The sequence below is a fragment of the Brachyhypopomus gauderio genome, chromosome 15 (assembly GCF_052324685.1).
Source record: "Brachyhypopomus gauderio isolate BG-103 chromosome 15, BGAUD_0.2, whole genome shotgun sequence".
NCBI lineage: Eukaryota > Metazoa > Chordata > Actinopteri > Gymnotiformes > Hypopomidae > Brachyhypopomus > Brachyhypopomus gauderio.
Window position 1 is genome coordinate 23,265,775 of NC_135225.1, and position 12,970 is coordinate 23,278,744.

At 41.3% G+C, this 12,970-nt stretch overlaps 1 protein-coding gene across 4 annotated transcripts in view; it reads left to right on the plus strand.

The window, feature by feature from the left end:
• Positions 1 to 5,295: 5,295 nt before the first annotated feature.
• The window catches only part of cacul1 (CDK2 associated cullin domain 1), a 70,000-nt gene continuing 62,325 nt past the window's right edge, over positions 5,296 to 12,970 (plus strand). For 2 of the 4 annotated variants that reach the window (XM_076974085.1, XM_076974086.1), the window contains exon 1: positions 5,296 to 5,740. In XM_076974085.1, coding sequence (XP_076830200.1) covers positions 5,452 to 5,740 — 289 coding nt within the window. In that variant the 5' untranslated portion in view covers positions 5,296 to 5,451. The remainder of the gene's footprint in view (positions 5,741 to 12,970) is intronic. The other 2 variants (XM_076974087.1, XM_076974088.1) reach the window with 2 other exon arrangements.

Sequence of the window (12,970 nt, forward strand, 5' to 3'; positions counted from 1 at the left end):
CAGGAGGTTTTTTCACAATTTTTCTGATGTGGTGGTGTCTCTGACTCGGATGTTGAGTCCTTCTGTTAAGTTTGAGTGGTGTCCTGTTTCTGAACATGCTTTTACAAGCTTAAAAATGTTACTTACAGAGGCCCCTGTACTTGCTTCCCCTGATTGTACCCATCCTTTTATTCTTGTAAATGTATTTACAGTTACAGCATTTAGCAAATGCTCTTATCCAGAGTGACAGTGATGGCTAAGTTACCTTGAAAAAATAATCCGATTACTGATTACAGATTACTCCTTTTAGTTACGTTACTGATTACTTTATTTTAAAAGTAACTACGTTAGATTACAAGTTACTTTAATAGTTACATTCAGCAGCAAAATAAATTTTTCCAATACTCACTTTATTGGAAGTGCATTTTTAACAGTAACAATGTATTGAAGCAGGTTCGGTAACTGAGGCAGAAACTGCTTAATCCAAAAATCCAGAGGAGGGAAACTTTATTGATAATGCAATGCTGGCGCGCGCCGTCACCGCCCCCCCAGCGACACTTAAAGGGCAAGACTCGCCGTGAGGAGTAGTAGTCGCTACAGTATCTCCTGACATTACGTATGTGTAGCTGCGCGGTATTATTTGTAAATTTATTTGCAAACATAATACAAGCGAACTGTTCAGTCAAACAGCTTGTGAAACGAAATACCATTACAATTTCAAGCATTTTAAAGTAGGCTACGTAAAGCTGGGCGTACACTGTACGATATTTTAAATCGTGTACTCAGCTCCAGCTCAAACTGTACGACTAAATTGCAGGGTTTAAAAGTTCACAGCTCACGTCGTGGTCGTGAGGTGTGAATTGCTCCTTGTTTACCTGTGTAAACTATACGATGCACGACACGCGATTGAGCCGAAACTCGGCCCGATCGAAAAATAGTCGCACGAGTGAAAAATCGGCTGAAAATGGGCCAAAAATCGCACAGTGTACACACCGCTTTAGTCAAAATTCCAGCACTTTTCAAACGTGGAACACAAAGCAACATTAAAATTCATCAGGTAAATGTTCCTTCCCCTGTTTTTGAGGGGTGTTTCTTTATACTACCACATATCGTTTCGGGAGGACACTGCAAAAAATGACTTGTAAAATGTGCTCGCGCTTTCACAGGGTCGCGCGCAGCGTGCGGAGTCGAGCGCTACGATCAGACGCAAAAGTAGAACTGAGCCAAGAAGAAAGATAAAATATATATTTTTACTAAGGAAAATAAAAATAGTAACGCACAGTTATTTGGATAAGTAACTTTAATCTGATTACTGGACTGGAAATAGTAGCGCGTTATATTACTCGTTACCGAAAAAAGTGGTAAGATTAGAGTAACGCGTTACTGACATCACTGCAGAGTGACTTACAAAGTGCATCTGATCACAGAGTTCATTGTAGATAATAGTACAGATAGGTCAGAATTCAAGACACCCTTGAGTCAGAGTACTACTAAACTACAGGAATAAATGTCATTACCTAGTGTTTTGATTAAAACGCAGCGCGAGTGGCAGCCAGTTACAGCAGCTCCTGCTCACCGTGAGCTTTTTTTTTTTCTTCCTCTCTTTTTTTCTTTTTCATTTTCTAGTGCCACCAGTTAAGTTAGCACTCTTACACTGTCCGCGCACCATGGACATTAAACTAGGGACATTTGCGCTTTTGTTTGTTTTTTTCATTTATTACACACGTAATCGCGGAGCCGGCGGTCTCTTTGTTTACAGCCGTGATCAGCTGTTAGCCTTTAGCATTACAAGGTTACACCCAGGTGAACGACCAGAGATCCCCCGCGAGCTACGGAGGAAGCGCCGAGGGTGCCGTGCGGGGGTTCCGCGCCGGGCGAGGAGGAGATGCTACAAACCGGTTCTTCCTTCTGTCATCATGGGGAATGTAAGATCTCTCCCCAATAAGATGGACGAGTTAGCGGCGCTGACCCAGCACCAGAGGGAATACCGTGAATGTAGCCTGATGATGTTAACAGAGACATGGCTAACGGCGCTAGCTCTGGACACGGTCGTCTCTCTGGATGGATTCCACCTCATTCGGGCGGACAGGACAGCGGAGAGTGGTAAGAGGAAGGGAGGAGGACTGGCAGTGTTTGTGAATGATAGATGGTGTAACTCTGGGCACATCATTATTAAAGAGCAAACCTGCTGCAAAGATATTGAACTGTTAGCCGTTAGCATGAGGCCTTACTATCTCCCTCGGGAGTTCTCGCATACATGCTGACACTGCCTGTGAGATCCTGCATGCAGCTGTGAGCAGGATCCAGTCCCAACACCCACAGGCTCTCCTTCTCATCTCAGGGGATTTCAATCACTCATCCCCCTCCTCAACTTTGGGCTCTTCCTTCACCCAGTACGTCACCTGCCACACCAGAGACATTAAAACACTCGACCTGTTCTATGCCAGTACAGAGGGGGCATATGACTCTTCACCCCTCCCTCCCCTGGGCAGATCAGATCACAACCTTTTTCATCTCCTGCCTGTGTACAAACCCCTTGTACACAGAGAGCCAGCCGTCACTCGCACAGTGAAGAAATGGACTACAGAGGCTGAATAGGCTCTGAAGGACTGTTTTAGCACAACACTGTGGGAGGAACTGTGTGATCCTCACGGGGACGACATTGAGGGCCTCACACACTGCATAACGGACTATGTCAACTTCTGTGTGGAAAACACTGTACCCACCAGGAGTATGCGGTGTTTCTCCAACAACAAACCCTGGATCAACTCCGATATAAAGGCTCTACTGAAAGAGAAGAAGAGGGTTTTTAGATCGGGTGACAAGGAGGAGATGAAGGCTGTGCAGAAGGAACTGAGGAGGAAGATCAGAGATGGTAAAACCATCTACAGGAGGAAGATGGAGGACCAACTGCAGCAGAACAACATCAGTGGAGTCTGGAATAGTCTCAAAACTATTTCAGGCCACAAGAAGTCTGACTCACAGGCAGTGGGGGACCAGAAGTGGGTGAATGATCTCAATCTCTTCTTCAATAGGTTTGATCATTCTCCTCCGCCTACTTGTGACTTCATCTATGGACCCACTCCAGTTTGCCTATCAACCTAGCATCGGGGTGGAGGATGCCATCATTCATCTGCTAAACAGATCTCTGTCCCACCTGGAGACCACTGGGAGCACTGTGAGAATCATGTTCTTTGATTTCTCCAGTGCTTTCAATACCATCCAACCCATGCTCCTGAAGGACAAGCTGGAGTGCACTGGACTGGACTGCCACTTCACCACATGGATTCTGGACTACCTCACTAACCGACCGCAGTACTTGAGGACAAGGGGCTGTCAGTCTGACACTGTTGTCTGCAGCACGGGGGCTCCACAGGGAACAGTTCTTGCTCCCTTCTTGTTCACCCTCTACACTGCAGATTTACAGTACAGTTCTGCCAGCTGCCACCTGCAGAAGTTCTCTGACGACTCTGCTATCGTTGGCCTCATCAGTGATGGAGATGATGGGGAGTACAGAGGACTGACGCAGGACTTTGTGACATGGTGCCAGAAGAACTACTTGCAGATCAATGCACGCAAAACTAAAGAACTGGTGGTGGATTTCTGCAGGACTAAACACTCTAATCCTGTTCCTGTAAACATCCAGGGCACAGACATGGAGATTGTGAGGTCCTACAAATACCTTGGTGTCCACCTTAACAACAAGCTGGACTGGACTGACAACACAGCTGCTCTCTACAGGAAGGGTCAGAGCAGACTGTACCTCCTAAGGAGACTCAGATCCTTTGGTGTGCAGGGGTCACTCCTGAGGTCCTTCTTTGATGCTGTGGTGGCATCAGCCATATTCTATGGAGTGGTCTGCTGGGGTAGCAGCATCTCCACCGCTGACAGGAAGAGACTGGACAGGATCACAAGGAAGTCCAGCTCTGTCCTCGGGTGTCCTCTTGACCCAGTGGAGGTGGTGGGAGACAGGAGAATCGGGTCTAAGCTAAAACACATGCTAAAGAACCTGTCCCACCCCATGCACCACTCTCTGACTGCACTGAGCAGCTCCTTCAGTGCCCGGCTGCTGCACCCGCGGTGCGTGAAGGAGAGATACCACAGGTCCTTCCTTCCACACACCGTCAGACTGTTCAACACGCGCTGCACTCAATAATCTGTAGTTAATGTTTAACATTGCTACCACATGCCGGACAAACAATTGCAATTCTTCTTTCAATACGGCTAATGTGCAAAAGCTACCACTTCTATGTGCAATAACTACATTTTTTAATAGCACATATTTCTCTAACCAGTATACATAAATTTTTTTGTTTTTGTTTTTTTAAATTTTAAATTATTATCTTCCTTATATATTGTCTTTTTACTCCCTCTCCTTGTCCCTTCCTCTCTGCTGCTGTAATACTGCAAATTTCCCCGCTGCGGGATCAATAAAGGACTATCTTATCTTATCTTATCTTATCTTATTTAAACAGTAGTTAAACTTTTACCAAGAAGCACAAATAACTATAGACAAACATACAATTTAAGAACAATGACAAGTGCTATCTGCTGAGTTAGGCTCTTTTAAGAACTCAACAAACATGTAGTTCAACACATAGTTGAATTGCTTGTTTCCACATCAGATGATTGGCCAAATTTCTTCCAAAATTCTTCTCTGAACAGTAAGTGGCTATACCTGTGTCCGACTGGATTCATGTAAGCATGATGTGTCTGCACTATTCTGCATCTATAGTCCTCAATGGAATGCATTTAACTTACATTTGAATATTTTCGTGTTTGCAATAATGCTCACACTCTTTGATATAAAACCATTCAGCCTGATAAGTCTTCACCTGTATCTCACAGAATTTGGGGTAATAGACCATTTCTGAGCCCTCATGCTTATGGCCCAAACCATGCAGTAAGTGCATGTAGAGGGTGCTTTTTAATACTCTATTTGATACCATAAAGAGAAATGAGTATCACAGTCCTTGATTGCACATGAATTTGCGGACTGCAGGACTCCAAGTTCATCATTTGGGACTTTGCCTTAATATCTCCCTAAACAGCCTTTAGGGCTTTTATTCATGGCAACAAAATGCTTTGTTTCTTTCATGTTTAGACCAACCTGACTACATTTGAAATAAGTATAATTTGTCCAATTTTATAAATCTCAGTTCATCTTTGGCAGAAAAAATATCTTGTAGTCTGGTTTTACATAAGAATTTGGCATATTTTCAAAAGGGATTCCTGTGTAGTATTCCCCCCCTTTTGATGCTGCTCAAATAAGAGCCTTGCTTAGATCCTATTGTTTATTGCGTGACTTTTAATTTGAACTCTGAAAGCGTATGATTTTGCGGAACTCAGTATTACAGCATGCTTCACAGCAGCGATTTGGAAGGACGAGTTTGAAAACATCTTAATTTAGCATGCATTTAAGGCAAAATTCAGTTTGAGTACGCAGTTAGACCTTTGTGCCTTGTCAATAATATGGAGGAAGATCGGTTTTTAGAAGTAAACGATGACCACAATCACAACTGTCGTGAAAACCAAGGGAATACTTATTACTCAGAGTGTACATCGCATATGTCTAGAGAGACCGATTGTTGTTCACCTGTTCTCGTAGGCCAACGTGTTTCTGCCGAGAACTTCGTGAAATTCTCTGTGACAGAGTCGATGTACGAATCGGATTCAAGCAGCGAGGTCAGCGAGTGTGAAGGTTACGGTGCATCTACGTCTTATGCTGGAAGATTGAGTTTGAACTCGCCCTCAAAGTTTCGTAAGTCTTAATCTTCGTGTTAAATGTTTTCACTGCTTTTGCAATGATATTTCAACGCTATACATTAACCACTTTATCGTTTAGGAAAATCAGCCATTTTAATACCCCATATGAGTCATTTGACGAAATACGATATGAATTCAAAAGTAAACAATTTTACTGGATAAACTGGGCTCTGTTTTCAGTAATTTTCATTTATTTTAGTGAACAGGAATTAGGGCCGCGTGCACTGCAGTGGATACACTTTAAAAGTGTAACATACATTTGAAATTCGTCTTTGTGGTGATATTTTAACCCCAATCGGATTCAAGCAGCGAGGTCGGCGAGTGTGACGGTTACGGTGCATCTACGTCTTGCTGGAAGACGCCATTAGATTAACCCATTAGATTAACCCGTTTTGTGCGTGTAATTTGGCACCATACCTTCTGCTATATAAATAGCTACACAACAGCCATGTAAATCCAGTTAACAGCTCAGTTGTCATCTAAAAGTGAATCAGATAGTTGATGCATTTCTAATGGTAAATAATAAGGGTGCGTTTCCCGATAACGAATGGTCTTACAGATTTAGGTTGAACAACTTTAAGAAGGCCAATTTTGCGATTGTTTATCAAAAGCCATCTTAGTCTCCAAGTTCTTTGTTGACCCGCCTCTTTCACTTCGCTGGAAAAGCTCCGGAGTTACACCCATTGATAGGGTTGCCACCTAGGTCTGACAAAAAACAAGGACACTCTGTCATACGCGAACGTAAATTGTTGACGGACGGGGGGGGGGGGGATGTAAAATGGACACAGCGAGAGAAAAAAGACGGATTTAAAGTGTGCAGAAACAGTCTAAATAGTCGTTTGAACTAACCTAGTGAGAACCGGGACAAACTGGGACAGTCCCGGGAAAACCGGGACAGGTGGCAACCCTACCCATTGATCTATATTACTGGATTGGACATCGCCTGTTGCCGCTATAGCTAGCGATGCGCCGTCCTCGGCGCCATTACTATGCATTGAGTCATGTCAGCAAAGCAGTGTAGTTCCTATGTGGGATGTGCATCCATCTGTCACAAAAACAGTCCTAGCGCCCTTATTTCTTATCCGATTTTTATAATATATGGCTTAAATTAAAGGTGAGAATATTGTGATGCGATGTTGTGATATGTAAAACTTCGTATTATCCCAAGAGATAAATTTATAAGCAGTCTGGGAATTTTTCAATTTAGGTAAAAAAAAAAAAAACCCTGCATAAAGCCCTTTTCTTTCACCTGGCTAAAACTAAATAATTCATGCATGTCGTGTTTTTGATATTCATTCATAATTATGGTAAAAAGTTGTAAATAAATAACTTTGATAAGTTTTAATTATAATCACAATTCTGATATTGAAAGTCTATCTCTTTATTTGTCAACTCTCCCCGTTAAAGCTTTAGTTTTCATAAATTCTTTAAGTGCAATACCTCTTATATATGTTCAAGTATAATATGAGATGGCATCAGTGTGGAGGAGCATCTTTGAGCACTACATGGCTAAATGTGGGTGAAATTAATTATGAAATTATGATGGAGAAAATAATGAGTTTGAATCTGAAATTTATGACAAAATTTGTCAGATTTTTTTACCTTCAAGTAGCAGAAAAGAGCTTACACAATTCAGTTTCCCACAAATACATAGATAAATTGACATGACACAATATACAATTTTCAAAATCATTTATTGCAGCCACTTCTCATTGGCTACAGAATTTCATAAACTTTAATAAAATATTTTTTATTATTAATATGGTCTGGAAGGTTGAAAATCTGTGGCACTGCTCCTTCTCTAACATGTGCCCTCTTCAGTGTACGGTTGATATCAGTGGGCAGTGAGCACTGCATATCCCTGCTGTAGATGACGGTCCTCTCAGACGTCCACACTTTGACCCACAATTTGTACAGCTCATATTTTCTTTGTTTGTTGAGAAATCTGTGTAGAAAAATGGCATTTATAAAAAAAAAACCTGTATTAACCTGGGGTGAGTTTCCAAAAATGTTTCCAAAACGTTTTCCAAAACTCTGGGGTGAGTTTCCAAAAATGCTAAGTACTTGGTAACCTCGTTCTTACGTACGAGGTTAAGAAGTACTTGGCGCTAAGAACGTTTTGGGAAACTCACCCCTGTTGATTTAAAAAATAATTATGACAAATTTAATTGACTTAAATTTTCATTTGGTTTCATTATTTATTCAGTTTGTGTGAGAGAGTATCTGGGACATAATGCCAACTGGACTGAACATCGGTCCCAGTGAAACAGATTTAGAGATAATTTTAATGAACATCGTATTTACAACATTACATTGTAATTTGTTGGAACAGAAAACTTGTTTTTAAGTGGGTTTACTCGACATAGCTTTATCAAAATCAAGCTAGCATGGACAGTCAACATCCCTCATCTCTGCTATTTTTTTTTTTTATTGTTTTACTGACCTGTGAAATGTGATACCCTTTGATCTTGTGATCTTGTTGTCGTAGTTTTGACAATTTATGTCCCTCTTTGGTTTTCCTTACGTGACTGCTAGATCTCATTTTTATGTCCATCCATGGATGCTCCTCAATGCATGACTCAATGCATAGTAATGGCACCTGCGCGGCGCATGCTAAGTCTCATGCCGGTTCCCCTCTAAGACCCCCCCCCCAATAACAGAAAACAATGAAAAATAACCCTAACTGTTTATTAGTCTATATCTAAACATTTTATCTAAATGTTTAGAATGACCATTCGTAATGACAGCATCTTACAGAGCTTGCTTACGATGAAGCTTGCTATTTTCATGTAAAATGATGTAACGAAACATTATTTTTTAAAAGAAGATTAAATATAAATGATCTGTCATCTTTTGGCTGGCGAACACCAACAAAATGAGAAAAGAAAGAACATCTGCGTAGTTTACATATAATTCGTAAAGCGCTCATGCCTGTGAACAGAAACTGCGACATAGCGCCTTCTGTGGTCACAAAACTCGACGGTCACAGAATCTGGTGTAACACCTGTTGTCGAAAACCGAGCCGATTTACATACAAAAAATTATAAATAATAATTACACTACACATGCAGTTAGTATCAATCACATATCAAGGCTATAAATACAGTTTCACAGTTTCATGAATCAATATAGAACCACTACAAACGGAAATTTTCCAAAGACGACTCACACAAATATTATTAAAATAATTTACTCCTTCGCAGAGGTGTCAATTCCAGGTTCAGAAAGTAAAAATCCTCACCAGGATTTTGCTCAAGCTTGCTAGATTTTCTAATTAGTGCAATCCAGGTAAAATTAGCAGAATCAACACAATCCAGGAAGCCTGAGCAAAAGCTTTTACTTTCTGAACCTGGAATTGACACCTCTGCTCCTTCGTAAATATATAACTGAAGTAGTTAAATTGGATAGCATTGGATAGCGCAGACCACCAGTTGAAAACCCCTGGTCTAGATTATGTTTATAATATATAACGAACAACAGACACATCACGTCACTATCTCCAAATAAATGTTTCATGTAAATATAAAAAAAAACATCTAGCATTGTCTGTGCTGTCCACTGCAATGCAGTGCCTCCATTTGACACAACAGTGCTTCAGATTCAGTTTCTTTATTGTCATTGTAACAGTTACAAATTAAAGTGCAGGCCTTTCCAGTGACGCATAAAACTTTAAATAAACTACAAGAAGGAAAAGAGAAATATAAAGAATATATAGAAGAGCTATTTTACAGATGGAAGTATGTACAGGCTTAAGTTATTAGGTAGTGTCAATTAAAATGAAAGTTTACAGAGGAGTGTTTTCCAGTGTATTTTGCACAGTAGCAGTGGGTATTGCACAATGGCATATATTGCACTTTTATGTGGCATACGGCATGACTATTTCATGGCATTCAACACTCTTAACAGCGGTCAGGTAGAAGCTGTTATTTAGTCAGTTTGTCCTAGTTTTGATGTCCCTGTACCATCTGCCTAATGGCAGTGGCTCAAATAGAGTATTACCAGGATGGGATGAGTCCTTCAGGATGGTATTGACACTTTTAAGACAGTGAGAACTGTGAAGATTCTCCAGTGTAGGTACAGGGCACTCAATGATCTTCTCTGCCATTTTGGTGACCCTCTGGAGCTGTTTTTTGTTTGCCAGCGTGTAGCGCAGCTGGGAAACCACGTATTGAGGCAGTATGTAAGGATGCTCTCCATGGAGGAGCAATAAAATTCACAAGCAGTCTCTGGTCGAGGTTATTTTTCCTGAGGATTCTCAGAAAGTGGAGAAACTGAGAAACTGTGCCTTCTTGCCAACTGTGTGGTGTCCCAGGTCAATGTTTCCTTTATGTGGACTCCCAGGAAATGGAAGTCCCTGACCCTTTCCACATAGGCCCCACCAATGAGAATGGGTTGAATGTCTGTTTTGTTTCTCCCGAACCCGAAGTCAGTGATTAGCTCTTTGGTTTTGGATGTGTTCAGGAGCAGGTTGTTTTCTCTGCACCATCAGCAATTCCACTTCATCCCAGTAAGCGGGCTCCTCCTCCAGTGATGCAACCTACCCAGTGTCATCTGTATACTTAATGAAGGTATTGCTGGTGTGGATGGAAGTGCAGCCAGAGGTATAGATGGTGAAAAGCAAAGGGCTCAGCACACAGCCTTGAGGGGAACTGGTGCTGAGTGTGAGCTGTGGAGATGTGGGGGCCAATTCTGACCCTCTGTGAGTGGTCAGACAAAATGTCTTTAATGCAAAGGCATGTGGAATGAGGTGGACCGAGGATCAGCAGTTTACTCACGAGACGGTGGGGGAGGATGGTGTTAAAAGCTGAACTATAATCCACAAAGAGCAGAAGTTCCCTGGTTCTTTTAGGTGAGTTGGTGCTGTGCAGAGGGCAGAGGTCATGGCATCCTCTGTTGACCTTTTGGCCTTGTAGGCAAATTGATATGTGTCAGAAGTGTGAGTTAGGAATGTCTTGATGCGGCTTCGAACCAGTTTCTCAAAGCACTTCATCACCAGTTGTGAGAGTGCCACAAGCCGGTAATTGTTGAGGCTAGTTATGGTGGAATTCTTGATGGGACTGCAGACTGTGTCGGAGACAGGTTGAAGAGTTTAATGAAAATCCCAGCCAGATGGTCTGCACATTCTTTCAACACCTGTCCAGAGACGCCATCAGGGACTGTGCTTCACCTTGTGCTCGCCCACTGAGCTCCCAGTTGCTCCCAGTCACTGGTGGTGGTAATGTGCCTGCCCTTGGTGACTCAGTCTCAAAGCAAGCAAAGAATAGATTAAACTCTTCTGTCAGCGCCGCATCCTCCTCTGCAGCTCTAATGCTGGGTTTGTTGCTGGAGAGGTGCTGGACTGTCATCCATGCCTACCCGCTGGTGGTGTTACCTTGGTGGTACTCAGTCCTCTTCCTGAAGTCCTCCTTGGCCTTCCTGATGGCCTTTTTTCAGGTTGGCAGGGGCTGTGCTGTAGAGAGCCTTGTCACCAGCTTTAAAGGCTGTTTCTCTCTGTGTTTGTTAATATGTGATCAGTACATCGCTATCACCTACTGAATATATTTTGAAAACTACAAATATAATTATGTTAAGGTTATAGTAAATTGGAAAAACCAATGATAGTTTGAAGCATGTTAAATGGCACCAATTCTTGAGAAATGGAACACAACGTAACGCTGAGGGAAACAAATGCAATGCTTTTGCATAGCACATGTAAATACAAACTATGGATGTATGTTTTGAAACTTAAAAAAAAATCTATCCAAATGTACCTACTAGGGGTGGGTATCACCACTGATTTCCCAGGTCGATTCGATTCTTGTAGGGAAATTTCAGTTACAATAAAAAGTGTAGTTTGAATGTGAAATGTTGTAATGATACAAGGAACATTCAAACTTTATTAAAATGTATTAAGATATTAGTGTTTATACTGTGATATAAGTGTTTTTATATCAATTAATGCACACACTTCCACATAGCTCCTTTACCAGAAAAGGCATTGAAAGCGGTTTTGAACAGCCCTTTATAGGGCAAATAAAGTTTTTTTTTAACATGTAACAAAAACATTTATGAACATAGTTCTGAATATTGTAAACATTAAGGTCCAAAAACTAAGATCTATTCATGACTGCTTTCTGACATCTTGGAGATTTGTCAAATTTTTCTGCAAGAAAAGGAGATGATCAACATGTTGAGGAGTGAGACAGCTCCTTTGTGCAGTAACAGTATTGCCAGCTGTTGAGAACTTCACAGCTTTATACTTCACACGTCGCGACCGGCATGAGGGTCCGCGTAGGCTTGTCACGATACTAAGAATTACAATTTCGATACGATACTTAAAAAAATATTGAAATTCGATACCATTTTCGATACCAAAGTCAGATACGGTGCTAATTTCCATTTTAAAGCCTTTTAAATTTTTTTTATAAACAAACAAATGAATGTTGCTTTGTGTTTGAAAATGCTTGAAATTGTAACTTCATTTCACAACAAATATCTGTCTGACTGAACAGTTCTTTTGTATTAAGTTAACAAATACGAGCATCTTGTAATTCCAGGATGAAACATGAGAGAACGTGAAGACGTTACGATTGGGCGTTTTGAAAATAAACAACCATTAAATAATGTGATAAAAAAGCGAATAATTTCGAGTATATGTATAAATATTTAACTTATCCCAACAAACATGCGACGTCAGAAAGACGTTAACATCAAGTCTGTATCACGTCGGTCAGTCCAGACCCATTTTTGCATGTCTGGTGGACGTTCAAAACTGGTTCAAAATCTGACAGTGTGACTAGGACCTTAACCTTTTAACTTAACATGAACGTCTATGACGAGTTTTCTATCTGAACGTCTGACTAGGACCTTTATTGGATGTCAGGACGTGCAAAAACTGCAACTGAACGGCAGTAATAGACGTTTAAAAAAGACGTCGCTAAAACTTTTCAGTGGACGTCTTTTGAACGTCTGACAAAGTAGCTTTGCTCGTGCTGGGAAATATTGAAATGGACCTTGAAAGTGACATACAAGTGTTTGAATTCCACAAGGTGTATGAACCCTGCAAACATGACTTTGTTCATCGCGCTGAAGCGCGGCGCACGCGAGGTCGTGCACCTCTCGAATTTTGTAATTTCGCGCGCGCCGTGCCTCAGCGCAATGAACAAAGTCATGTTTGCAGGGTTCAATTCAAGCGCTTGTACCAATATTTCCCAGCACGTTAAACTTAATTAAGTTAAATATTTAT